The sequence below is a fragment of the Cyprinodon variegatus genome, unplaced genomic scaffold (genome assembly GCF_000732505.1).
Source record: "Cyprinodon variegatus isolate N-32 unplaced genomic scaffold, C_variegatus-1.0 Scaffold270, whole genome shotgun sequence".
Taxonomy (NCBI): Eukaryota; Metazoa; Chordata; class Actinopteri; order Cyprinodontiformes; family Cyprinodontidae; genus Cyprinodon; species Cyprinodon variegatus.
The window spans coordinates 479,415-505,762 of NW_015150723.1; the positions used below are offsets into that span (position 1 = coordinate 479,415).

At 37.3% G+C, this 26,348-nt stretch overlaps 3 protein-coding genes across 6 annotated transcripts in view; 2 read left to right on the plus strand and 1 right to left on the minus strand.

Annotated features, from left to right (window-relative positions):
- Window positions 1–1,756: 1,756 nt before the first annotated feature.
- LOC107089887 (cytochrome P450 3A40-like) lies at window positions 1,757–8,134 on the minus strand. The gene is made up of 13 exons (XM_015382914.1): window positions 7,999–8,134; window positions 7,818–7,911; window positions 7,641–7,693; window positions 7,321–7,420; window positions 5,825–5,941; window positions 5,268–5,353; window positions 5,025–5,167; window positions 4,811–4,935; window positions 4,518–4,602; window positions 3,023–3,183; window positions 2,707–2,933; window positions 2,218–2,380; window positions 1,757–2,128 (listed from the first exon to the last, which is right to left on the minus strand). Exons 1-13 carry the CDS (start codon window positions 8,064–8,066, stop codon window positions 2,054–2,056), a joined length of 1,497 nt encoding a protein of 498 aa, XP_015238400.1. The 5' UTR covers window positions 8,067–8,134; the 3' UTR covers window positions 1,757–2,053.
- Window positions 8,135–15,881: 7,747 nt separating this feature from the next.
- mrpl57 (mitochondrial ribosomal protein L57) lies at window positions 15,882–18,146 on the plus strand. Its single transcript, XM_015382930.1, has 2 exons — window positions 15,882–15,995; window positions 17,641–18,146. The coding sequence occupies exon 2, from the start codon at window positions 17,656–17,658 to the stop codon at window positions 17,965–17,967; it is 312 nt and encodes a 103-aa protein (XP_015238416.1). The 5' UTR covers window positions 15,882–15,995; window positions 17,641–17,655; the 3' UTR covers window positions 17,968–18,146.
- Window positions 18,147–24,000: 5,854 nt separating this feature from the next.
- LOC107089888 (potassium voltage-gated channel subfamily H member 1-like) overlaps window positions 24,001–26,348 on the plus strand; it is a 79,281-nt gene continuing 76,933 nt past the window's right edge. For all 4 annotated transcript variants that reach the window (XM_015382915.1, XM_015382918.1, XM_015382916.1 and 1 more), the window contains exon 1: window positions 24,001–24,156. In XM_015382915.1, the coding sequence (XP_015238401.1) occupies window positions 24,084–24,156 (73 nt within the window). In that variant the 5' untranslated portion in view covers window positions 24,001–24,083. The remainder of the gene's footprint in view (window positions 24,157–26,348) is intronic.

Sequence of the window (26,348 nt, forward strand, 5' to 3'; positions counted from 1 at the left end):
TTCCTCTGAGAAAGATGATGTTACATCAAACAAACTCTCTTAAGGTTTTTTTTGTCATATTGTCATGGATTTTGTCATCACCCTGAAAAAAAAAACTAAGGTCACCACTCACCCTTAGTGTCACAAGCTTTACATTTTACAGGAAGGTGCTCTTTTTCCTGCAGAATGAGTTCTGCTCATAAACAAAGAGCCGCTGATGTCTTTAGAAGATGTTTAACTTAAGTTTCTGTAAAACCTGATCTGTTAAAAATTCACTGGATTTCTATGATGTAAAACTCTGGCCTTTTTGTCTGTTTGGTTTATTTTTTATAAACTCAGGACTCTTAGAGGCTTTGAAGTATTTTGTTTTTTATGTTTACGTTAAAACGAAACACTTATTCCATTCTGTGTACTATCCTTATTTTTTCTTTCAACCTTTATGTCTTCAATTATTAGTTTACCATTAAGCTGTTAAATGTGTCACATTTCCCTCCGTCACACTTTTATACTTTGACACCTTTACAGATTACTCTTGGGAGAAGTTATTGTCCAACAGCATTTTGAAGCGTCTGAATTGACGTTTATTTTATTTTTTTTGTTTTCTTAATGACAAAAATCAGTGTTACTGTAGACGAGATGTTTTATCATGAAACCAGCAACTGTCTTGTGTGAAAGGATAGAATCAGCACTCTATCAGTTTAATATCAAGTGTAACTCCTGTTATAGCATGTTTCATTAAATGCACAAAGGTACCACTCTGGCGCCCTCTGCTGGAAATATTCTGTAGTTACTGAGGTTTCCTGATGAGCGTTCACGTTCCTCAGCTTTAAACTGACAGAAAAATAATGTCTTTTCATATGATTAATATAAAGTATTTGCTTAAGATGGCTTCAAAATCTCACATGTGAGATTTTCAAGAATAATACATGTTTGATTTGAAGTTTCACAACAGGAAATCTCAGAAACACCACTTTAAGCTGTTTTACAGTGTTTTTTTTTTTCTTTCCCCAAGAGATTTTAATAAAGCCAAACACAATGTATCCCACCTGAATATTATTAAAGAAAATCTAAAATATGTCATTTTTATGTTGTGATAGTTTAACTGACAAGACATTATATATGTTTAGTTCCAGGACAACACCAATAAAGCCTTATGTGTTCATTCACATATTGAGATGAAATAAACCGTTGTTACTTTTTGGAAAATGTGTCTGTTTCGCTGTCTTTTGTTTTTAGCCTTGCTAAATTTATTAGAGACTATTAGTAGTCGCCAAGGCATCTGTTTGAAAACCAGAATTACATTTCTACCGTAGTTCCCACCTAGCCAGCAGTTCATAGTTTTCTCATGTGGTGGCAAAGTTACTCCTGCTAGAAGGGCTTTTAATCTGATCAAAATTTAAAACCTGATGTTAAAGAAAGCTATTTAAAATCATGTCCTGAGTTTAGAGGATAAACTGAAACAATTGGAGATAAGAGTAAAAAAAGCTTTTGCCTTTTGGTGAAGAAATCTTATTTCAAATTTGTTATAAAAATAATAACCAATACCTCACTTGGCTTTAATACTCAAAATATCTGTTGGATATTTTATTTTACTCATGAATATATCCTAAACAGAATGAAATTAAAGGGAAACAAACATTGTTATTTTATTTATTTAATACATTAAAGGCAACATGCTTTTAACCGATTTACTTGAATAATGAAATGCAGTCAAGTCGTGTGAATAAAAGCACACCTGACCTGCTATGTGTCTCCATGGGGTTCCTGTATATTTTACTTTAGAAAATCATCCCTTTCGCATTTTTTTGAGCAAAACAAAAAAACAGCAACTGGTGTGTAGGATGGTACATGCTCCAACCCTGGACACATTTTTTTTCCTTTTATTTTTAACTGATTATCATGTCTTAGATGATTACTTGATTTGATTTTGTTGGTTTAAAAAATACTGTGTTTACCTTTATCTAAACCTATCAGTGCATTTAAATGAACACAGAAATAAAGACAGTTGGTCTCAAAGAATGAATTATATACTTAATGCCAAGCTGGATTTCAATTAGACGTATTGTCTCATCAATCATTGTTTTCTTGGTACAAACTTCAGCATTATAGGCTTCAGTGGCTGGAACTTCCAATCAAACTGAATCGGGATCTAAAGACATAAAAAAAAAAGAAATAAAACACTAATATGAGAGCAGAGCAGAATGAGCAGTCAGGGTTATTACAGGGTTTTTGCCTCACCACTGTATCTCTGCATGTTTCCACGGTGTAATTCTGCAGGATGCGAACGATGAGCATCTTCATGACCAGGATGGCATATCTCATCCCCACACAGTTACGAGGGCCGAGGCCAAACGGCATGTAAGCGTATGGGTTCAGATCCTTCTCATTCTCCTTGCTGAACCTGTAGGGACCAGAATAAGGTGGCTGATGATGTGGTCAAAAATAAAGAACAGTTAAAAACACATGGGAAAAGTATTTTAAACCCCAAAAGTAAAGATTGATGTATTTCCATTATTTTGGACAGGAAGATAATTTACTTTTAAAATAATGAAAGAAAAGTATTTTATATGGTTTTTAAGTGAATGCCATCTAATCTGATTCTGGATCATCTTATTTATCTGTTTCGATTAAAGGAAAATACACTTATCTTTAAAAAATACCACATATTTTTAGATTAGTTTTTGCAGGGTTTTTTTTTTCCTCTGATACATTTTGTTGGCTGCTTACCTCTCTGGTTTGAACATTTCTGGTGAGCTCCAGTATCGTTGATCCATTTGCAACAAATGCACTGGAATCCCAATCAATGTTCCCTCTGGGATGGTGAGACCATGAATTTGCACCGTATTTTTGCAGAGTCTCTCAAGTCGAGGCGCAGTTGGAACTAAGCGCTGCGACTCACAGAAAACTTGCTCCAGGTACTCCAGATCGTTAAGGTCCTCATAGGAGATGGAGGTCTGGATGAAGAAGAGGAAAGTAAGATGGAAATAAAGGAGTAAAGCTATTCTAGCGTAACAGACTACAAAAGCCATCATAAAAAAACTACATTCTTCTGCAGACAGGCATCAATTTCTTTCTGTAAGGTCTGCATAACATCAGGATTTGTTGCCAGGTTGTAAAGGGTGAAAGAGAGAGTGGTGCTGGTTGTCTCATAGCCACCGAAGATGAAGGTCAGAGCCTGGGAGAGGATCTCATGTTCAGTCAAACCTGTAATAAGAAACGCAGATGTTAGTAATACTGTTAGGATAATTATCATTGATGATGTGCGAGTTCATTACACCTTGGTATTAGCTGCCTGTGTCAAAACAGATGTTTTAATCTTATTAGGACAGTTTCTCTGTCTGGATATACAGTTATAATCTTCATTCTGTACATGGAAAAGATTTGGGAATGGAATGAGAGCGGTGTCCTTCAGCTAAGAATGAAGTGTAATATTTTGATAAGGCTGGAGCCATGGATGTCTAATCATCTGCTAACGTGTATGATGTAAAATAAGATGATGTGGCAGACTGGAGATGTATAAAATGCCTTTTTAACTGTTAATTGGGGCCACTTCCTGGGAGGTGAGCAGCTGCCTTCTGTACATTCTAAGCAATTTCTCTGATCTGAGTAAGATTACAATTTATATCAGAATCTGTCGTTATGTCTGTGTGTTAGTGTTATTTAAAGAGTTTTTCCCGAGTGATCTCTTTTCAGGGGAAAGAACCGGTGAGATAGAGCATCAAGGTGCATACACAGAGCCTATCTTTAACAGTACAGATGTGTCTTTATAGTTAATTTCCTGGTGTCCATAATTATGTAAGTTCCTGATCTATCCAGAATGGAAGTGATCAGGCTTCTAGTAGCTTTGCTTTTTGATCCTTTAATTTATGGCTGTTAATTTGCGTCTTTTTTCAACATGTTTATGGAGACAAAAAATCTGGTGGTTTTGGAATCACATCCTTGCATCTTTGCAATTTTCAGCATGCTGCATCCTTTTATTTTATAGTCTGTTAAAGTACGCCATTTTCTCATTTTGCACTGGGAATAGAATCTGATAATTATGTACAGGAAGACCTTTTTATCTCTTAAGGCCACAGCCTACCTCATTATAGAACACATCACTGGAGCTTACAACTGCATTAACGACCATAAACAAGCTGTTATGGCCAAAATAATGAAGACATCTCCTATTTTAAGCGTATGGAAAAAAGGCTACATATTTATTTAGTAGAATAGTGAGTTTTTAGAGAGATGATCAAATGTTGACAACTATATTCTTTTGACTATTTTTATTACAGATAAGAGAAATGTTAGATTATTTGTATTGCACATGAACTGGTTAATCATTATTTTCTAGCATTACCTAGACTGTGCACAGGCATAACCTCTGGTTAAATATTTACTTTATCCTCATTTATCAAGTTATTATTCAAGACCGTTGTAGACAGTAACTGTGAGCTAACAGCAACATTCTTTTTATAAGGAAGACATTAAATATTGGATACAAAACTGTTTAAATGGAAACAGTGATTAGATCTTCAGTTGTGTTTCAAACAGACCTTTACTGGGCTGTTCGTGTTCGCTCTTTATGTCAGATTCTGGGATCTCATTCTGGATCATGACCTGCAGGAAGTCCCCCCGAGTCTGAATGGGGCACAGAAATGTATAGATTCACAATGAACAAGCTTTGTTAGCTGTTTTTAACATTTCCAGGATAAAGTTTGAGTAGGTGTGTTAATGCTCCCAAACTGGAGGTTTTATGGACAGGTATCAATGTAATTGATTAATCATCTTCTTAGAGATTAGGAAAGCTGGATTGCTCTAATATTTAACAGTTTAAGTTGACTCTTACTGATTCCTCTGAAGTGTGCTGGTCTTTAAATTTCTTAATGATGTCATAGAAAAAGTCCAAACTGGCTTTGGGCATCAGCTCAACTTTGAAGAGCTTCAGAAGATGACGCCCAAAGGGAAAGATCGCTAAAACGACAAATTAAACTTGTTTAACTTACATGAATTTGCTATTTACAATGCTAAATGCTAAATAAAAAACCAAAGAGCTGACATACACATTAAAAGAAAAGGCCAAAATCTGAAGTTCATAATCTTCTGCAAGTGAGCATGAACAGGGTCATCGAGGTTGTTTATAGAGTCGATCTCCACACTAAAGGAAGCACTGGTCACCACATCCAAGCTGTATGGTGCAACAAACCTGGGAGTGGGAGAAATACAAATAAAACAAGGATTTACCAATTTTCTCATGAGGGGATAAGAAGTCTGTAATCTGATGGAATACAACAAATATAACATACTTCTTAACATCAATGGGCTCTTCCAGATCCATACGTCCGAGTTTTTCCATAAGCCTGTCTACAAATTGGACAACTAAAGGGAAAACCTTAAGGAAAGGGACAAAAATTAATGAATCCAATGAGCTTTGAAATTCACTAGACTCTCCTACTCCAGAGTGTGCAAAATGAGAGGAACTCTCCAGTGTTGCATTACATGCAAGGAGTCACGTCATGTGTCTCAGTGTTGGTGTTTCTTCCCCGATGAATGACACTGTTGACCCTAAACACTCCAAATTTCCTCATTTTATCCTTCACACCGCTTCCGCACGCCCTGATTTTTCCACACTACTAAGAAAATGTGCAACGTGTTCGGAAAAATAAACATCTTTAGGCATCTTATGATTTGATCACCAGGATGAACGGACTGTGAGAAACTCCTGGAAATAAATGACTGTCCCTCTTGGATGATACAAAGTGGTTTAGGGGGAAAGCAATAGCAAATATAGCACATGTTCTACTGAGTAATGAAATGAGGGGAAACAGAGCAGAGGTGGTTTGAACGGACATGAGATCCTGACCTGTTTTAATCTTCCACTGGTGAAACATGGCGATATTGTGCTGCGGATTCGTCTCCACCTTTCATCTTTCACTGCTGTGACTGCGTCATCCAAAGGTCCTCCATCACCAATTATATTCTGTTGAAAAGCAAAACAGTAACATATGCTGCAGAAATTATCCAACAATGTGACTCGTTCTTATAACCACACTTTTTGTAGATGGATTAATTATTTAACTTTCCAGAAGCTTAAGTATGAATTTGGCTTTTTTATTTCCAGATAAAATTCCAACTTTACTTTCATCTGAAGTAGAGAACTTTAGACAAGAGAGCAAAAGTCCATGCTTTGGTTTAGGAGTTGAATAATAATAATAATAATACTTTGGACTTGTAATGCACTCTATATTTATACAAATCCCAAAGTGCTACATAGTAAAACAGGTAAGTGCTAAATAAAAACACATGGAAAGCATGAGAAATACAAAGTAAAAGAAAAGATAAAATAATGTAAGTTAAAAAAAAAAAAAATGCAATGAATGATACAAGGACGGCGACATTTGCAGCCGATGTTGTATATGTTTAGTGCTTATTGATGCATTGATTCACGCCTTAAGTCTTCTCCTTTTGAAGCTTGAAAATCCTCCCAGGGCTGCCCTTATCTCCTTTGCTGGTGCATGTTATCCTACTAAACTTCCACTCAACTTTCTATGAACATGTTTTGATACAGCATTCCATGAAGAAACCAGCTTCTGTGTCAATAAACTTTTACCGTTGTGGGTGTCAGTGATTGTGTGTTCTGAAAATCAGTCAATTCAGTAGCTTCTTCATGAGTCTTTAGAATACTGGGGGAAAAAAACTTGGGTGGAGGAAATTAATGGATTAAGATGTGACAGTTTAATATAATTAATTACATATAATAAAATTGAAAAGACTTAAAGAATTGATATTTTGTAAATTATATTTAATGAATCTATATAGTATAAGATTCAACCAGCTATAAGATCACACCAGTATACTGTAACTTGAGACTTCAAAACTAACCACAGGGTTATTGACAGGTCAGGGGGATTAACTGCTTCCTGTTTTTACACAAAAGCAGGAAAATGAGATGTTTAAAAAAAGTTTCCTATTTGGAAAGGGGACTTTCGGCAGGTTCAGTGCAGCATGACATTCCCAGCTCTAAACTGTGACAGCGTGCTCACACTCCTTTTGTTAGGACAATAAAACAGAGCCTTACTTCCAGTTGCATCATGTTGCAAGCTTGGGCGTGTTTTTGCTGTAATCTTAATTCCTCGATATACATTTCCAGGAAACCTGGCCAGACATTCTTAAAATCCAAACTGTTGCACTAAAATTGATTCTACTATAGGTAATACAAATAAGGCAGTTTATTTTTTTAGGTGCACGTAATACTGTTTTCAACATGAAAAAGAGTAATTAACAACTTATAAGGCTTTCAATAAATAAAAAGATGAACATTTATAAAACCTGCTGTGGGTTTTATAAACACAGTCTTACCCTGCGGTTTGTAAAGGTAGAGTAGCACTCCTTAACCAATATAGTTTTGATCATCTCAGGGTCAGCAATCATCAACAATGGGGTTCGCCCTTCAAACAAACTGAAAAATAGGCAGGGTGAAAAACAAAAAATGCAGCTTTTTTGTGTATTTATATCAACACAAACACATAATCAGATATTTTAAAACCACAGGCATAGGCAAATATCCTTTTTACAAAAAAAAAAAAAACCAGAAAGAAAACTAATTGAGAAAAGAGATTTTCAAGGAATCTAAGTGGGCTACTAAAATGTAAACAAAGTTGATTCCATGGTTTACACACCCCCAGACATCCCCATACTTGGCATGGCATTCACGGTCAAATAGAAGCAGTCCCTGCAAAAAAATAAAACAAAAACAGAGCAGGGTTACAAATGATAATAAACAATTAGCTTTCAGAAAATTAAGAAATCAATTAATTAATTCAACACTTTTTTTTTATTGTTTATTGAGATTATACCTTTGAGAAACCCAAAAGGCTTCCTATAAAGGGAAGTGGTTTTGGCCCAGATACCCCTATCTTTTTAAAAAACTTAAATGGCCAGGTTCCGTACCTAATGTTTTAGAAAGAGAAATAAATTTAAATATTATTGTTTTCTTAGACTTCGAAATAAAAAATGACAACATTTCATAATACTTACAATAACAACAGGGTGACAGAGAAAGCAATTAAGGTCCAAGTTGTTGCTGAAAACATCAAGAAATCCATTCTGTGTTCCGGAAAAGCTGCTGAGAAGAAGCTGAAAACAAGCTGTTTTAAAGCCGCCAAATGGGAGGAGTCACGAAACCGAGTCTTCTACCAGACATTAAAGAGATATTCCCCAGCAGGCGCTTTCATTTTTTTTTTTTTAATAAAAAACTTTGAGACCTTAATAACCTTAAGAACTCCAGAAAAAAAAAAAAAAAAAAAAAAATAAATATATATATATATATATATATATATATATATATAAATAATAATAAAAAAAAAACTTTCTTGTGTTTAATTCAAAACGTTAAAGCGAGTTTTGGTGTATTTTTGCGTTTTAACCTGTTCCTCCGTTGCCATAGCTACGCCGTCCGTAAAGCAAAGGAATTATTTTAGAGATTCGAATTATTTGTTGGAGATGAACAGAAAAAGATCCGCTCATTTCGGCTCCCAGTGGTATTTTAGTTCATTGTTCCTTTTTTATGACAAAACATTGGTGCCTTTTATAGACATTATATCTAAACATAATTTGAAGTTATTCAAATGGAAAGTGGAATTTACGTTAAATGTACTTGGATTACGTCGCTTAATCGCTCACTGCAGCGCTCACAAATCTGACTATAGCGAAAAGTCGCAACAAATTACCCCTGGCTAATTTTCAATGCTTTTTATTTATTTATTATTGTATTTAATACTCTTACAAACTTACTTCTGCCGATTAGATTAAAATTATAGGGTTATTCCTTGATATGTTTTATTTTCCCCGGTATATAGTACAGAAATATCATTTAAACAAATACCTAAAAATTGAATGATGAAAATGTTTTATGATAGTTTGGAGCCTTTGGATTGGAACACACAAAAATGGATCCAATATATATTCATTTGACTTTTAATTGCCTTTTCTAAAAAAAAAAAAAAAAGAAAAGAAAAAAAAATGAAAGTAAATATAGGCCTATATATACAAAAATAAAGTATTTATATATATATAAAAAAATCTTCCTCTTCCTTCCCCTGTTTTTCCTCCAAGCTCGGGTCCTCTACCAGAGGCCTTGGAGCTTGAGGGTCCACTTTTCTGGACCAAGATGTCTGATGTATTTCCAGGGATCTGCTGTAACCACTCCTCCAGTTTGGGTGTCGCTGCCCCAATGACCACGAGTACCACTGATGCCTTGACCTTCCAGGTTTTCTCCAGCTCTTCTCTGAGCCCCTGGTATTTCTCCAGTTTTTCATGTTCTTTATTCCTGATGTTACAGTCACTTGGTATTGCTATGTCAACCACAACGGCTTTCCTCTGCTTTTTGTCCAGCACCTCAATGCCCGGTTGGTTTGCCATTACCATCCGGTCCGTCTGTATCTGGAAGCCCCACAGGATCTTGGCTCGGTCATTCTCTACCATCCTTGGAGGAGTTTCCCACTTTGATCTTGGGGTTTCCAGCCCATAATCTGCACAGATGTTCCTGTACACTATTCCAGCCACTTGGTTATGACGCTCCATGTAAGCTTTCCCTGCCAGCATCTTGCACCCTGCAGTTATGTGCTGGATTGTCTCAGGGGCCTTTTTGCACAGTTTGCACCTGGGGTCTTGTCTGGTGTGGTAGATCTGAGCCTCTATTGCTCTGGTGCTTAGGGCCTGCTCCTGTGCAGCCATGATGAGTGCCTCTGTGCTCTCCTTCAGTCCGGCTTTGTCTAGCTATTGGTAGGATTTCCTGATATCTGCCACTTCGATTACGTTCCGGTGATACATCCTGTGTAGGGGCTTATCCTCCCACGATGGAGTCTCTGGCACCTCATCTTCTGTTCCCCATCGTCTGAGACATTCAGTGAGGATGTCGTCTGTTGGAGCCTTGTCCTTGATGTACGTATGGATCTAAGCAGGAATTGCCCCATTATGTTTGTTCCAGTCTGTAACATCAGTCTGAGTTCACTTAGCTTTTATCGGGAGTTCAGACAGAATGCTAAGATGATAGTGTTTCGTCCACCAGCTATGTTTAGCACGTGCTTTATATGAAAATCTCACAATTGTGTGATCTGTGTATATCTTATATTTCTCTTTTTATATATCTCTTAACCATTTTCCAAAACAACCCCACTAAACATGCAGAGATGAGGTCACTTTTCTTTTTGTTAACCAGGTTATGTTGCTGTTGTAAAATGAAAATCTTTGTGACTCAGTGTCCAAAGGCCAGTTCAGTAAAACAATAAACCCAGACAAACTTATTACATCATAAATCAGACTCTCATGTTAACAATTACAATGGTATGGGGCAAATGTCAATGATAAAATATGCCACTTTAAAAACTGGATACTGATTAAAGGAAAACCGTGTGTGTGATGACCTTGATATCATTTTTATTGCACTTATCAAAAGTATAATTTCTTAAAATATGTATCAAACTTTTCCTTTCCTTGTTAATTTTGTTCTTTCCCTCTGTTAATTTCTAGTTATACATTACAAAGTCTATCCTTTCACTTTCTCCAAAGAGTTTCTATCTTCCGTTTTTTCCCATCATATTTAGATTAGAATTAAATCTTATGTTCCCCCACCATAATCTAGATATGGTCCTTTCTTTTATTCTGTTTCTTCTAGCATTCTTTTTTTTATTTTTCTAACATTCCTTTGTATTCTATAGAGCCAGATATCATGAATCTGACAAGAATACCGGCTTTCAGTGATGTGGTCTCCTCAACCCATTTCACCAACAGCAGTTTTTACAGATAACCCTTCATTTAGTTTTCTCCCTATATGAATTTTGAATGGAGGAACTATGGCTGATACTCCTGTGTGACCTGATGGAGTCTGGGATGCATGTGTGTAAATTCTGATTAAAATTCTTCGCTACTGCTTCTGAACTGCACACAAATGTCAGGGCTCAGAATTTTGGACCCAGAATTTCATGCAGACAGACTGATGTGGTTAACAATAGCGCTTATTGACAGCTTCGAATCTGTGACTCAGCAGCTAGGACGAAAAAAGACGTCATCTCTATAAAGGGGAAAACTCACATTAGTGACACCATAAATCTGACAGAGGATGATTACAACATGTGAGTCACTAACCTGGTTTTAAAGTTCAGTCTGAGCCCAGAGAAAGGAGTGGAATCCAGCTGGATGATTTCACACAACACGCTGTAGACACCACCCAGAGAGTTCCAGGAGTAGAGGCCAAAGGTGCTGCAGAGCAGTCCAATGAGCAGAATCTAGCTGCCGAGGAAGAGCAGGAGTTTCTGGGAAGAGAAGCCAAAACCAGTATCGATGAGGTAGTTGTAATCCAGGCCAGAAGATCAGAGATCTAAAAAGGTACCATAGGGAAATCCAAGCCAGGGTCAGGAGACAGATCCAAGGTCGTAAGCAGACAGAATACAGCAGGAGTCTGAAGGCAGGTCAGGCATACAGATCAGAACAGGGACAGGCAGGCTCAGACGTCCAGGAGCAGAAACTAGTCAGGACCAGGCAATCAAAATAACAAACTTGGTATGCTATAGAACTCTCACCTAAGGTAATATTATGGCACTGATGGCTGGGACCAAACAGTTTAAGTAAAAGCTGGAACAGGTGGATCAAATGAAAGGTAATGAAAACTGGGTGGGGCTAGGCAGGTAGATGGAATTAACCAATAATCAAGTCATCAGTGCCAAGTTAATGACAGAAGCCTTCCCTCAAGGATGGAATCCAGAAGCCCTTCTGGGCTGTTCATGGTGCCCCATATGAAAAGCCCTAATCAGGCCCTTGTCTAAACCTGACAGGAACCCAGGACCTTTCCTCAGGTCCATAACCTTCCCAGTCCACCAAGTACTGGATCCCCCTGCCTCTTCTCCTGGACCTCAGGAGGCGGTTGACTGTGTATGCAGGTTCCCCGTCAACAATCGGGGCGGGTGGAGGGGCCTGGAGGTGGGCACAAACTTAGAGGTAGCAACAGGCTTGGCCCAGGACACATGAAACATAAGGTGTATTCTCATAGTATGAGGAAGCTGGAGGCGGACGGCCACCGGGTTAATAACGTTCGTGATAGGAAACGACCCGATAAAACGAGGTGCCAGCTTCTTACTATCTAACCTTAGGGGAAGGTCTTCAGTAGATAGCCACACTCTCTGGCCCTCTCGGTATATGGGGGCCAGAACTCTCCAACAGTTAGCAGCATTAGCTTGGCTAACCAATGATTTGGAAATGGCCTTTCCAGCCCTTCTCCAGGCTTGCTGGCACCTAAGAGCAGATAAAAAAGCAGATGGAGCCTTAGAATCCTTCGCCTAAACGGTGAACACCGGTGGCTGAAAACCAAACACAAAATAAAATGGAGAGAACACAGTGGAAGGAGTGGAATCCAGCCAGACCATTTGCCACAGCACGCAGAGGATGCTGCCCAGAGATTTTCTAGAGTTGAAGCCAAGAGGGCTACAGAGCCAACTGATGAGCAGAAGCCAGCAGATGAGGAAGAGCAGGACTTTCTGGTAGGAAAAGCCAAAACTGGTGTTGATGAGACAGCAGAAGTCAAAGCCAGGAGATCAGAGATCCAAGAGGTACCATTGGGAAAAGCTGAGGTCAGGAGACAGATCCAAGGTTGTAAGCAGGCAGAATACAGTTTAAAGAAAACACAGTTTAAGGAGAAGCTGGAACAGGTGGATCTGATGAAAGGTAATGAAAACTGGACAGAGCTAAGCATATGGATGGAATTAACCAATAATCCAGTCATCATGACAATTTCTTTATACTTTTGTGTGTAATGTTCCCAAATATTTTTTCGTGATCTGGGGTAAACAAGTTTTCGATGCTCCAATTGTAAGATCAGTATACTTACTGTGAAGCTCCTTTAATGGCCCAACTTTTCCTACCACGCTTTTTCATTTAACCAACTTTCCATGAATATGCTTATCCACGAACAACCAGCTTCTCTGCCAACAAGTCAGCAGTCTTTTCCATGATTAAGTAGCCTATTCGATGAGGGTTCACGGAACACGTGCAGGTGTTCCTGTTGAGTTAAAGATTTGGTTAGAGTGTGACACAATGAGTTTTAATGTCTGTTTCTTTTCCCAACAGTTCATCCTTTCGAAACACTATAGAGAATTAATCAATACAGTACAAAACTTTATTGTTTTTAGTCTATATGCAATAATTTAACATAATATAAGCTTTTCACATTTTCCCAATTTTTTTTTTATTATATTCTATTTTTAAGATATACCTGCACCAAAAAAAAAAAAAAAGCGCAAAAACAATAAGCTTGTTGTTTGTTTGGCACACTGTTTCTGTGTATTACACCAGCATACTGTAATTTTGAGACCATTAGGCTAACCTAAGGGTCAATAACAGGTCAAGGGGAAGACAATTTCCTCTTTTTTTACACACTTAGCCAGACTGGAAAGACCTAGTGGACAAAAAAAAAAAAAAAGAGAAAAAAAAATGGCTTGATAAGTTTTGTAGAGTATGGATAGGTTATGGGAAGGTTATGATTTATTTTATATGGAAGTTTCAGATTCATTCAGATGCTGTGAGTGTTTAGCCTTGTTGTTTTGGATGTAATCATTATTTTTTAGAACCTTGCTAGACATTTCTCAATATCCAAATTTGAAATGAAAAATTCCTAAGTAAAGAATATGAAGTTAATTATTCTTCAGTAGGTGGGTATAATATTGTTTTAAACATAAGTAAAATGTCCTATAATAAAGCTAAATGTTTAAAAAACCCACCATGGAGAATCTTGCATGTTTAATGCACAATCTTGCCCTGTGGTTTCGTAAAGTGCTCCTTAACTAAGTTGTTTTTATCATTCGNAGGTTAAGAAAGAAAAGAGAAGCCATTAAGGCTCTAGTTAGAAAAAATAATGTTTGCTTGCAAAAAAAAAGAGGGGAACAAGAGAATTAAGTTAATCAGCACTTTCATTTCCATATTTCTTGCTGTATTTAGGTTTTACCAACAAAAAGCTCAACAGGCTTCAAGAAACAGGGTTTTGGTCCTGATAACCCATCTTTTTGAAAAAAATAAAAATAAATGACCGGATTCCATACCAAATGTTTCAGAGTGAGAAAGGGAAATACACTTAAGAATTAGACTCTTTTATTGGACTGTGAAATAAACAACTGATAGACGGCAAATAAGGTCCACATTGTTGTAGAAAACCTCAGGGAATACATTTTTTCTTGATCCTTTGTCTTTGCTTTTTTAATCAAATTTGATTTAATTTTTTATATATTTATTTCACCTAAAGCAAATATTATTATTATATCCCACTAAACTGATCTTTACGGAGTCCCCTAGGGGACATGGGGAATTTTTTTTCTTTTGCGTTCCCTCGCAACTTTTACGTTACGTCGCAAAAGTATTGCATTACCTCGTAAAACTTCTGCGTTACCTCGCAAAAGGTTTGCGTTATCTCGCAATACTTTTGCGTTACCGCACAAAAGTTTTGCGTTACCTCACAATACTTTTGTGTTAAATTGCAAACGTTTTGCGTTACCTTAAAATACTTTTGCAGTACCGCCCAAAAGTATGGCGTTACCGTGCAAAAATATTGCATTACCTCGCAAAACTTTTGCGTTACTGACAGCTTAAAATGTCCTTTAATCTGAAGTAATCCGAATGAATAGCCTGGGTCAGCATCTCCCAAAGGGGGACTAGCTTCTCCTGGTGTGTTTTCCTCTTCTCTTGGTTAAAGTTACACCTCTACTAGTGTTTCTGTGTTTAAATGTCACAGACTAGCATGTTCTCTCACTAACTACTCTCAGCTGCTCCTTGGACTGGCCCCTCTGTGTCTGTTGGACGTCTGCTGTCCTGTTAAAAACTCGCTCGGCTGCAGTAGATGGGAGCTGACATGGGGCCGGGTTCTGCTGGAGGATCTTTCCGGCTTAAAGCTAGTTTTCCTCTCTACTGTCACCACGTCATTGCTCAGGAGGAGGGACTGCTGCAAGATTAATGACTGGATGTGATTGGCTGAGCTTTCCTGGATTTAATATATTTCTTTAAATGCAATAAAACACTAAATGTATCCTCATCATGTTGTAAATAGGATCTAACTTGATGTTTATTATTGAATTTCATTCTGTTTGTGTTAAATTCTGTTACATGTTTCTGTTTTAAAGCTCTCATGTAAATTGATGACATTGATTGTGATTTTTATTTTTTATTTTAAAAGACTGAATTATATCAAATGCTGCCTACTGGATTTGGTTATGTTGAAGGATCTTTCCTGTCATTCTATCTTCACCTGTTATTTCTTACTATAAAAAAGTTTAGATTTTTGTTAAGGTTCTTGAAATAAGTGTTTGTAAATTGGTTCTTTATAAATAAAGAAACTGAAGTCAACTGGAGCAAGAGTTCTAATATTACTATAGTGCAGCGCTTCAGCATATTTGTGGTTATGAAAAACAAATCCCCAAGTCCCCTAGGGGGCTCCGTAAGTCTTCAACAGCAGTTGATTTCTTTTTTAATGCAAACTACTGCCTTTACTTTAAACCATTCCCTACCAAATAACTAATATAAGCTTTGAGCAGCTTTGTTTTTTTTTTTATATTAAACTAACTTATTTTTCGCGTTTTAACCTGAGGAACTGCGCCACAAAGCAATGGGAATTATGGCTCCTTATATAAATTTTATATTATCAGAATAATTCGCTTCAGCTCGGAACGAGTCGTTCATTTCGGCTTCAATTGGCTTTTTGGTTTATTGTTCTGTTTAATAATGAAACTACACCATATTATAAACCAATTTATGTAACATATTTAAATAATTTATACATTTGTCGCATTAAATTCATATTTGCGTTTCATTCATCCGTCACTTGAAAGACTAAACACATTGGATTGAATAAGTCACCAACGACACCTTCCACTCCCCCGGAAGTGAAACATATGACCCCATCCGCTAGCTAATCTCATCTCACGGTTAGCTTTTCTGATTTAATTTTGGACGTGTTTTAACCTTAAGGTCGATTTGATTGTGTTCAACGGTTTTATAAGGTAGGCAAATAACACAGGTGTATCTTACAGTTATATTTTTGATTATAGAAAATAACGCATTACGTTTGATTATTCTGCCCTTGTCTGTAACGTCAGGCTAAGCTAACTCAGCTTTTATTAGTTTAATTAGAATGATAAAACAGCGAGTTTTCGTCCACCAGCTTGGTTTTGTATCTGTAATTAAAAACTGTCACAATCGTGCGGTGCCTACATGTTTCATTTCTCCTTATCGGAAGCCCTTTTCCACAATAACCCCGCTAAACGTGCAGAGATAAGGTCGATTTTTTAAAGCAGCTATGTTGCTGCTGTAAAATAATCATGGTTGAGACTCAGTGTGTGAAGGGCAGCTTTTAATAGACCAAATAATGTAATAAAAACATTACACGTCAATGAGACTAACGCAAACAACGACATTTGTGTGTGGGGAAAATGTTATTGATATAATATGCCACTGTAGAACTGGATGCTGTTCACATGTGTGATGACTAAACATTAGGCAAACTATTGTTAAACTGATTTCTTTATTAGTGGGTTTATTTATTTTAAGATAAATTAACAGTTTTCAAGCAGTTGATTTAATGCATTAATAAACTTGGACTAAACTAAAATTTACAAACAATTAATATGCACTAATATATTTCATTATTAGAAAAAAAGACAACTGATAATTATTTTGACATCAGTCTAACCGATCCCTAGTATGTGCTGCAATACTTTGGAGCCAGTATTGCAAAATTTCCCACATTTACATGATAAAAATGACAATGATAACATGTTTTCATCTAAGTCTCAATTTAAGCAAAAATGAAATAGTTATCAACAAATCTAACACAACATTACCTACAAATTTTAGATGAAGGGAGCAGCTGTGCAAATGCTACACATGATCTCAATGCATTGCTGCTGGATGCCGTAATAAATCGGTGGATGCTTGCATGTTTGGGCAGATACAGAAAAACACTGCCAATATCGTCCCAAAATATAATCTGGCTGACGTATTGGCCTTTCTCTAGAGTGTATGTTGAGAAAATTACACATAAATATCAATCATTTAAGAGTTGTTTTTATAAATAGTTTTTTTTTGCTTGCTTGCCCCCCCAAAAATGGTCCAACTATCACATTTGCAACTATGTTCTCTGTTATTTCTGAAGCTCATTTGGTTGGAGGGGCTGATTAAATTAACTGTAGCTTGAGCTTGAATATAAAACCAAAAGCAGTTTCCAAATATGTCACTACCTGCACAAAATACTGCATTTATCCTAAGGATAGCTGGTGAAATTTATGAATCTCATTCTGCATTGTTTTTAATAATACAACTTATTTAAATGTCGTCATTACGTTAAATTTTTAAGCGAGTTTTTTTTGTGCCTTATTTATATTATGCAAGGTTTGATCACTTTATTTACATTGCTTTTTTCTATTTTGACTGCATACCCATGATTTAATAACCATTTTTTTCTCCATAAAGCAGTCTAGTTGTGTATCATATCTTTTTAAAAACATTAAAGGCGATTTTGTACATCAAACAGTAAGGAAAATTGTTTAAACACTGAAAGTTGTAATCAAATCATAATATCAAGAGTCTAAGGGTTTGCAAAGTGTATCTTTATCAAGGTTTTTTTTTTTACTCCCTTCTTCATTCTAGGTTAAATTCACAATCATGTTCCTCACCCTCGCCCTCCTGCGGAAAGGTATTCCCGGAAAGCAGTGGATCGGGAAGTACCGTCGCCCGCGGAAGATAACGTGGCAGATGAAAAGCGGCATGGTGAAGCATCTGGAGCGTGAGGCTGAGAATGAGTACTGGCTCAGCCGCCCATACATGACGAAGGAGCAGGAGCATTCCCACGCCGCTGAGCGCAGGGCTCAGAACTGGCGTAACATCAGGGAGGCCAGATTAGCCAACTTTCCGGAGCACAAGCACATAACCGATCATCTAAGTCATCTGAGAATTTCCAAGACGTGGTCAAGTTAACATCTGAAGCCATATAAATCCAAAGACTTGTTTAACAAAGAAACAAAATGGTTACTTACTAACTTTATTTGAGCAGAGTTTTACATGATCTATAAAGGTGTGTTATAAAATGATTGTTTTTTTGTGTAATTTGTCATCTTAAGATTAAAACAGCTTCACACCATGTAAATATGTTTCTGTGATCATTAAAAAAAAAACATTGTGAAGTTCAGTTTGATTCATGCAGCCTAATAGCATTATATAAAATAATATTATTTGAGGAAATTGTTTATATTTCCAGACCATATTTTCAAAATAAGCAAATTTCTCTTTAATACAAAGCTTGAACTTTTGATTTAACTGCTGGTTTAAATCCTGTTGACCCCATGAATTTTAATTTACTTCCTCCTCTTAGCAATGTGGGAGGATGTGCTTTATCAACACATTACTGATGATGAAACTGTTTATGACATGAGATAAACTGCTTGTATTATATAACCCCGCCTTTATGTGATAACGGCAACATAAGAAAAAAAGACTCTAATTTTGTCTTCATTACCATCTAAGGATAAACTGCAGGCACACACCACACAAGTGAATGTTCATTCAGAATGTATCTGACCTTATAAGGACATAAGATGGTTACTTGATTTCCAAAGCTCATGTATGAATAGTAAGTAAAGCTCAAAATCTTTTTTTTTTATATGCAAATGCACTGGGAGCAGGGCATTCAATTTTGTTTTTACAACTATAAGCTGGAAAACGTTTGAAACAATTTGATTCACTGCAGTTCTTTAGTTGTATGTCTTTAGTTCCATTTTTTTCTGATGATTTCGATACAAAAAGTTAGGATTGCCATGACTGTTGGATGTGTTTATTTTTCTAATTCTCTACCGGTCCTACCAGTAAATCATTTATATAAATATAAAGATTTCAACCAAAAACAGAGATTCCTCCAGGGTCATCGCTTTGAATCATTCAGGCTTTAAAACACTAAACCCGTAGTGATGAACTAATGTATCTAAAAATCTGTCTTGGCTCTCTGTGTGGAGTCATCATGTTCTCCCGGTACATATGGTTTCTCTCCAGCTAAACCCACAGTCCAAAAACATGACTGTTAGACTAAGAGGTCTCTATATTTCCCTTAGTTATCAGGTTGGGGGTTGTCTAATTTATCCTGTGTGTCTCTGTGATGGACAGGTGACCTGTCTGGCATGAACCCCATCTTTTCCCAGTAGTGGCTGGAGATCAGCACTTACCACCCTGCAGGGTTAAAAGAATTTAAACAATGTAAATTAATAATACTGTATTGATAATATTTAGGTAATACAATGAAATCTAAGGGATTTAGAGTTTGGAAGGACTCCACAAAAATAACTTTCATCTTGTTTTTGAGGCAATTAAGATAACCATTGGGCAAGCTCATAGCTGCTCATCCTGCTGTCTGTGTGGCTCCTCATGGCAGTGAAAGGGTTCAATCTGGCAGCCTCTTCATTGCTTTCGTTCTACTTTTTTTTGTGTGATTTCTCCACATTATACATTTTCACTTCTTGCAAAAACAAATCCTAAAAAAAGCTGAGCCTGTTTATTTATTTCCTTATTGTTTTTCATCATCTTATTTAAAAACAACTTTTTCCCAAATAGATGCTACCTAAACTTTCCTTTTTTTCTTAGTGTGTTGTAAAACAACGATATTCCCCAGGCTGTGAGAAAAAACTTCATCAGTTGATTTTTTTTTTTATATATTCCCCCCTGTAATTTTTTCTACTAATTGAAATGTCTTTAAATACACATTAACATGAATTCAACACACTGTAGTAAACAGATAAATGGAGGCAGAAGATGTCTTTCAGTCATCAATGCACACATTCAGCGACACACAGGAGCTCTTTCAAGCTAAGCACCATTTCATTCACAACACCTGTCCCATCAACCAGGAATAAGAAATAATCCCAGGGAGAAATTACTTGAATTCCATTACTCCATATGTAATAGAGTGACTATAGGACCACTTTTTTTATAACACAATTTCATACAATATCTACAATTAGGGGTCCCCGCCCAATCTTTGGGGTCCTTGGCCTGGAAAACGTTGAAGACCCCTGTGTTAGGGTTTGAGATTTAAGTAAAAACTGAGTAAAATAATCACCTTCATTTGTGTTTTTTGGCTTTGGGAATTCCTTATTTCTATTCATGGATATTAAGAATGTAGCAAAATGAAACAAAGTGAGGCTGAAGGTACTGTTGGTGTGTTGTAGGGCAGTAGCTTGGGGAGTTTGCACAGAGAGAGTGCGCCGATCAGTAGCCCAGTTTAGGAATACGCAATAACTGTCAGTGTGGGTGTTCATATTGCTGGTTGTTTGTATTCCTTTACATTTTATTACATTCTGTCACAGTGCAGCTACTGCACAAGCTTTAATAAATAATCTGCAGCTCCTCCAGAGAAAACAGGGGCCTCCGCTCTGATGCAATTTCTCCTTTGCTGACCTCTCAGTGTTGGCAGTTTTGCAGCTGTGGTATTTTCTTACCATTTTCAGAAAAGTCTAAACATTGCTTTGGTTTGCTTTTTCTATAACCTAACTCTGCTTTAGATTCTCCACTACTTCATCTCTGACCTGTTTTCTGCGCAACTTGTCATCATAATATATATATATATATTTCCACAATCAACCTCCCCCTTTCTTCTGATTATCTAGACCCCTAACCTAACCAACTCCCAAGATGCACCTCCTGCTTTACCTAAGTTAAATACAGTATGCTATTCTATTAAAACTATTCCTATTGCCTTGAAATGTTCTTTATAAGCATTTTATTTTCTCCTTTTTGGTTGCTTCTTTTATAACAAATAGGACCTTGAAAAGGTGCAGGTCTGTGAAAAACTGAGTATCTTGCATGTAATGCTTGGGTGCAGCTAAATATACCCTACAGTTACTCCAGCTAAAAGAAGAGTTCAATAAAAATAAATAAATAAATAAATAAATAAATAAATAAAACTTCACCTTACAGGGAAAGACATTAACAGACTGTTCTCAGCAGCAGGGAAGGTGTCCCTACCCACCACCAGGAGGAGCCAACTTTTCATTAATTGTGGGGATGTAAACGCATATGTAGATATGATGAAACCTCTAAATACTTCCTTTGGATTTCTCATAGGGCTGTTTATATCTTAAAAACTGAAAGATTAACATCTTGCTCATCTTTATTGTCATTATGACACCATATGGGAATTTGGTTAAAACAGCTGACTCTGAATTCAACATATTGGAAAAAGACAATTAAAGACATTAAAAACACACAAATAAAAATAAAATAATATAAAATATACCCTCTCAGAAAATAAATGGCAGCAACACAGAAACGCCACAAAATATTAACCTTACAAACATTTGTAGAACAAGTAGACATCCTAAAGTGTGGCTTGTTGTAAAACAGCTGGTGGTTTATTTGATTGCCAGCAGAGGTGCGTTTGAGTGTTTCTGAGCAGGAGTGTGTTTCTGTGTGAGGGTGAAGTGCTTTTAGAACGGAACCAGTTTTAAGTCTTGTTTGCTATTAAAGCCATCTTTTTTGTATGGCAGTCATCCCTTTTCCAATTCTGCCCTGAGCACTGTTTCTATGTAAACTGTTCCAGAATAGCTGTATGTTCAGACAATAGATAAGAGATGATGAAAATATATAAAATAATAATAACAACAATAACAATAATTATTATTATTACTGAGTGTATATATTACACTGTTATATTTTTATAACTCAAAAAATCTAATATTAAAAATAATAACCATATTTATGTGTCATTTCTCTCTCTCTGTCATTTCTGCAGCCAACCCATCCTGTTAAAGTGCAGTGTGCAGCGCCTCAGGAACATTCTGGGGCTAAAATTGTACCTATCTTACCATCAACAGTCTTTACGAGCCTTTCCAGTCTGGTTTTCACCCCTCGCATAGTACTGAAAACGCCCAATAAAAAATCACAAATGATCTCCACACAGCTGCTGATTCTGGACTCCTCTCCATCCTCATCCTCCTCAATCTTAGTGTGGCCTTTAATGCCCAGGGGTGTACTTATAACTTTCCCTCCACTACATTTCGAAGGAGCTAGTAGTTACTCGTTACGTTTGGCTCAGCTTAGCTTTGTAATCTGCTGTTGCTGTTTTTGAAATGCAATTTCAGCATGCAGGATAGAAGCCCTTAGGACTGAATTTGGACACCACTGTTTTAGAGATTTGCATGAAATTCCACAAACGTAACAATCTCAGGGCAGATATAACTTGTAGTTTATAGTAGTTGCCATGGTGACACGTTTAGGGCAGTGTGGCCTAGGGCATAGAGCTCGTAATCCTGAGGTTCTGAGTTTGAGTCCCACTCCCACATACTGCCACTCTGGGTCTCTGAGAAAAGACCCTTAACCCCACTCTGCTCCCTGGGCGCCGCACAATGGCAGCCCACTGCTCCCCAAGGGGATGGGTGAAATGCTGATAGTTCATTGCGTTGCTCTGTACTTGTGACAGTGTAATGACGTAAAAGAGCTGGAAAAAAAAAAGTTTAGCATTTGATTTTTAGTATATGATTTGCGGTTTCTTTGTGGTAATAGATTCAACCTCTATTCCATAGAGAAAGTTTAAGGAGAATCAAGACTCTCCTGTTTTCACTTTGGAATGTTTTTAAATAAGAAATAATTATCAAAATACCTGTCGTTATTTTGTGTGGCATTTTTACACTGAATATGTAGCAGAGTGGTCCTACGCATCAATACATCCTGTGGTTTCTGAAAGTTACAATTACTCTGCAAATTATACATAAACGCACTGCCATTATAACATTTTTTTATTTGTAACTTAAAAAAATGTAACCTTACTGAGCACTTCAATACTTTAACTTGAGTAGATGCTTGACCCAGTAACTTTTACTTGTAGATTAATAAGATTTCACTATGAGTATCAACACTTCTACTCAAGTACTACTGGTGAATCATTCTTCCACCACTGGTTTAGGGCAAGCCCTCTTTAACAATTAAAACCCAGATGATGAGTTGACGGGAGTAAAATAGTCTAAATTTTTTCCAAAACATAAATCGGTGTGTTATTTATTCTGTCTTCACATCCATCCATCCATTTTCAGACATGCTTATTCCCAAGTGGGGTTGAGAGGGGTGCTGGTGCCTATCTCAGCTGTCTACAGGCGGGGTACACCCTGGACAGGTCACCAGTCCATCGCAGGGCAACACAGAGACAAACAGGTCAAATAACCATTTGTGCACACACTCACACCTAAGGAGAATTTAGAGAAGCCAATTACCCTGAAAGTCATGTTTTTGGACTGTGGGAGGAAGCCGGAGTACCCGGAGAGAACCCACGCATGCTCAGGGAGAACTTGCAAACTCCATGCAGAAAGACCCAAATAAATCAATCAAAGGTGTTGAATTTTGTATGTGAATGTTTCAAAATTTAAATAAATACATAAATGAAGGAATAAATTAAGTTGGGGCTGCTCAGTGGGTAGCACTGTTACCTCGCAGCAAGAAGGTTCCGGGTTCGATTCCCGGCCTGGGGCCTTTTTGCATGGAGTTTGCATGTTCTTCTTGTACATGCATGGGTTCTCTCCGGGTACTCCGGCTTCCTCCTACAGTCCAAAAACATGTCTGTTAGGTTAATTAGCTTCTCTAAATTCTCCTTAGATGTGTGTGAATGGTTGTTTGTCTCTGTGTTTTCCTGTGATGTACTGGTGACCTGTCCAGGGTGAATCCCGCCTGTAGACAGCTGCAGATAGGCACCAGCACCCCTCGCGACCCCAGCAGGGATGGAAAATGGATGGATAAATAAAGTTATAGCTCCTAGTAAATCAGAAACTCAAACTGTGTTTCTGAGCTTTACCCAGCAGATGGCGCTCCAGACCGTTTGGGTCTGCAGCTGCCCCTCCTGTGCGGTGCGCTGCGGTCCTGTTTTCCACTCCTGCATGATGAGGCTGTGCGTGAAGCAGCAGCGCATCCAACACGACTGGGGAGGAGGCGGATAACGCGCAGAGCAGACAGCCTCTGTCCACGAAACGCACGCATCCTCTCAGAAACAAGAGGAAGCATGAAGAGCACCGAGGCACTGAGGGGTACATCTTCATCTGCAGAGGACTGAGTGAAGCCGCAGCATGGCGGGGGGGCGGAGGGGACTTGTGGCCCCTCAGAATACTTTTTTGGAAAATATTGTCAGGCGGTCGAACGGTAAGGATGATGATTATTACAAATGTTCACTAAGCTGCAAAGGTGTAAATAGTTCAGCAAATATCTAAATCTAGGTTAAAAAAACAAAAAACAAAAAAACAGAAACAAAACAATCCAATAACTGAAGCATCTAAGGAGGAAAGAAGCTGATTAGTTGCACTGAATGTAACATTTCTTTTTATATGTAAAAGTTCTTTCAGAAAACTACTGGAGTGTGTCTGGATCAAGTTAATGAAATTAGTGAAATCTATTTTCAGAATGATTGGTTTTTTTAAAAGCATCAATTTGAAATCAGGAGTCCCTGCAGTGCAAGAAGAGAGGAGAGACAGCAGGTTACTGTAATCATTAAATTGATTACATAAGACCACTGGAAGTCTCCCGCTGAGTCGATTATGGACCTGATAGGATGGAGAGGGATTTCTAAAAGATGCTGATTTTGAGCATCTAGCAAGGTGCAGAATTGCCACAGAGCTCATTATCATTCCTGGTGTGGAGAATCAGCTTTGAGGCTGCAGTTTGAAACTCAACTTAAGCCCTTGTTGCAAATCCCTGAGGATGTTAAGATTTAACATCCAGCATTAACTAAACAAAAGATTCTGCTCATCAAGTCAAAACAAAAAAATGTTTTTTTTATTTTCCTATGTGGAGTAGTGCTGATTTTTAAAAAGTAGAATACAATAGCATAATTAAACAAGCAATTACAGACTGAATCGAGGTAATTTTTTGTGGTAATCTCTGTTTTCACAATCATTAACAAAGCATGCATGAAAAAATAATAATGATATTTCATAATATCTTCAAATTGGAATGGACACAAATGTTTACTGATAGAGACTGGATAATTCATCATAATGGACACAGAAATGTGTTTAACCCCATGTGCAAATTGAAAACTCAGCTGAAAGCCCTGTGTGTTGTATTCTGTCACCCTTTGGCCTTTATAAGATGAAATAGAAAGTGACAGGATGTGCTGGAGAGGTGTAACACTGAGCAGTGATCTGTGACGCTGGAGCAGAGATTCTAGTGTATTTTCCAGTGCGATCCAGCTTTTGGGCCACACTGTACAGTATGTGTGCATATCCCATTCATTTTGTCCTGAGCTGTAATCATAGCTTTCTGTTGAGTTCCATTTTTCATGTTGAAAGCTTCAGCTTCACTATCATTGATAGCTGTTTGCATTTAGATTCTTCAGTGACAAAAAAAAAAAGATTTTGGGCATAAAATGTTTTAAAAAAATGTAAAAATGGCCTTGTGCTTCGTTATTTGGTTTACATTTTATGCAATCTATAATCCTACAGGACATCATTTAGACAGTGGTGGGTGGAAGCTCATGGACCATAAATAAAACATTTCATTTTATGTACTTTTAAATAAACAGCTCGTCACAAGTGCCTAGTCCTATGGATTTTTCCCATTCGTTGCCAGTTGCTTGTCTCATACCACTAATTGCCTAATGATGGCAAGCTGTTAAGCCTCCATTAAAACCTGTTATAAATCTCTCTCTGCAGACATCTTTACATTCTAGCGTAGAGATAACAGAAAAAAGTGAACAACCACCTTTAAACAAAGAGAACACCACGGACCTTAGAGCAGCCTGCAGATGTGGATGAATTTGTCAGCAATCCATAAACATGAACACAATACACTAATACTCACCTCCATTATTAACACCTCTGGTAAAGCTGCACCACTGTAAGTATATATTTATACGATGAGAGAATTTCTACATAGGATGATTTTCTTTATATTTTTCAAACCGATTCACACAATTATTGCTCTTCTCTCAAAACCTAGTTTCACTCCTGATTAACTCAGAGTGAGTTTTTTTTATAATTTAGGTCTCATCTGATTGAGGCACACAGTTACAGTGAAAGTCCCAGTGGAGCTTAGAGAATCTCAGGCTTCTGTTTGCGAAGGCAGGACAAAAAGGCCATTTTAGTGGCATCACTCTCAAACACCCAGTTTAACTGTTGCTGTAGGTGCTTAGTGGCCCCAAGAGACAATACTGCTGTTCTCCGGGTTTTTTTTAACCACTGTTTCTCATTGTGCATTGGAACTGGATAAATATACAGTATGTTTGCCTCCAGGCTAGTGACTAAGAGAAACAGGTCTCTGCATCTCTTTTTACAGTTATACTCTGGGGAAACAAGAAGTCATGGATTACTATACAAATAGCTAGAAACTCTGAATTG

What these genes read in the sequence shown, in the direction of transcription:
- LOC107089887 (XM_015382914.1), bottom strand. Translation starts at nt 8,066, where the DNA reads ATGGATTTCTTGATGTTTTCAGCAACAACTTGGACCTTAATTGCTTTC. An exon ending in AAGTATGGGGATGTCTGGGG is followed by an intron (nt 7,421 to 7,640) that starts GTGTGTAAACCA and finishes CCTATTTTTCAG; the next exon opens with TTTGTTTGAAGGGCGAACCC. An exon ending in GAAATGTTCAAACCAGAGAG is followed by an intron (nt 2,381 to 2,706) that starts GTAAGCAGCCAA and finishes TGGTCCCTACAG; the next exon opens with GTTCAGCAAGGAGAATGAGA.
- mrpl57 (XM_015382930.1), top strand. Translation starts at nt 17,656, where the DNA reads ATGTTCCTCACCCTCGCCCTCCTGCGGAAAGGTATTCCCGGAAAGCAG.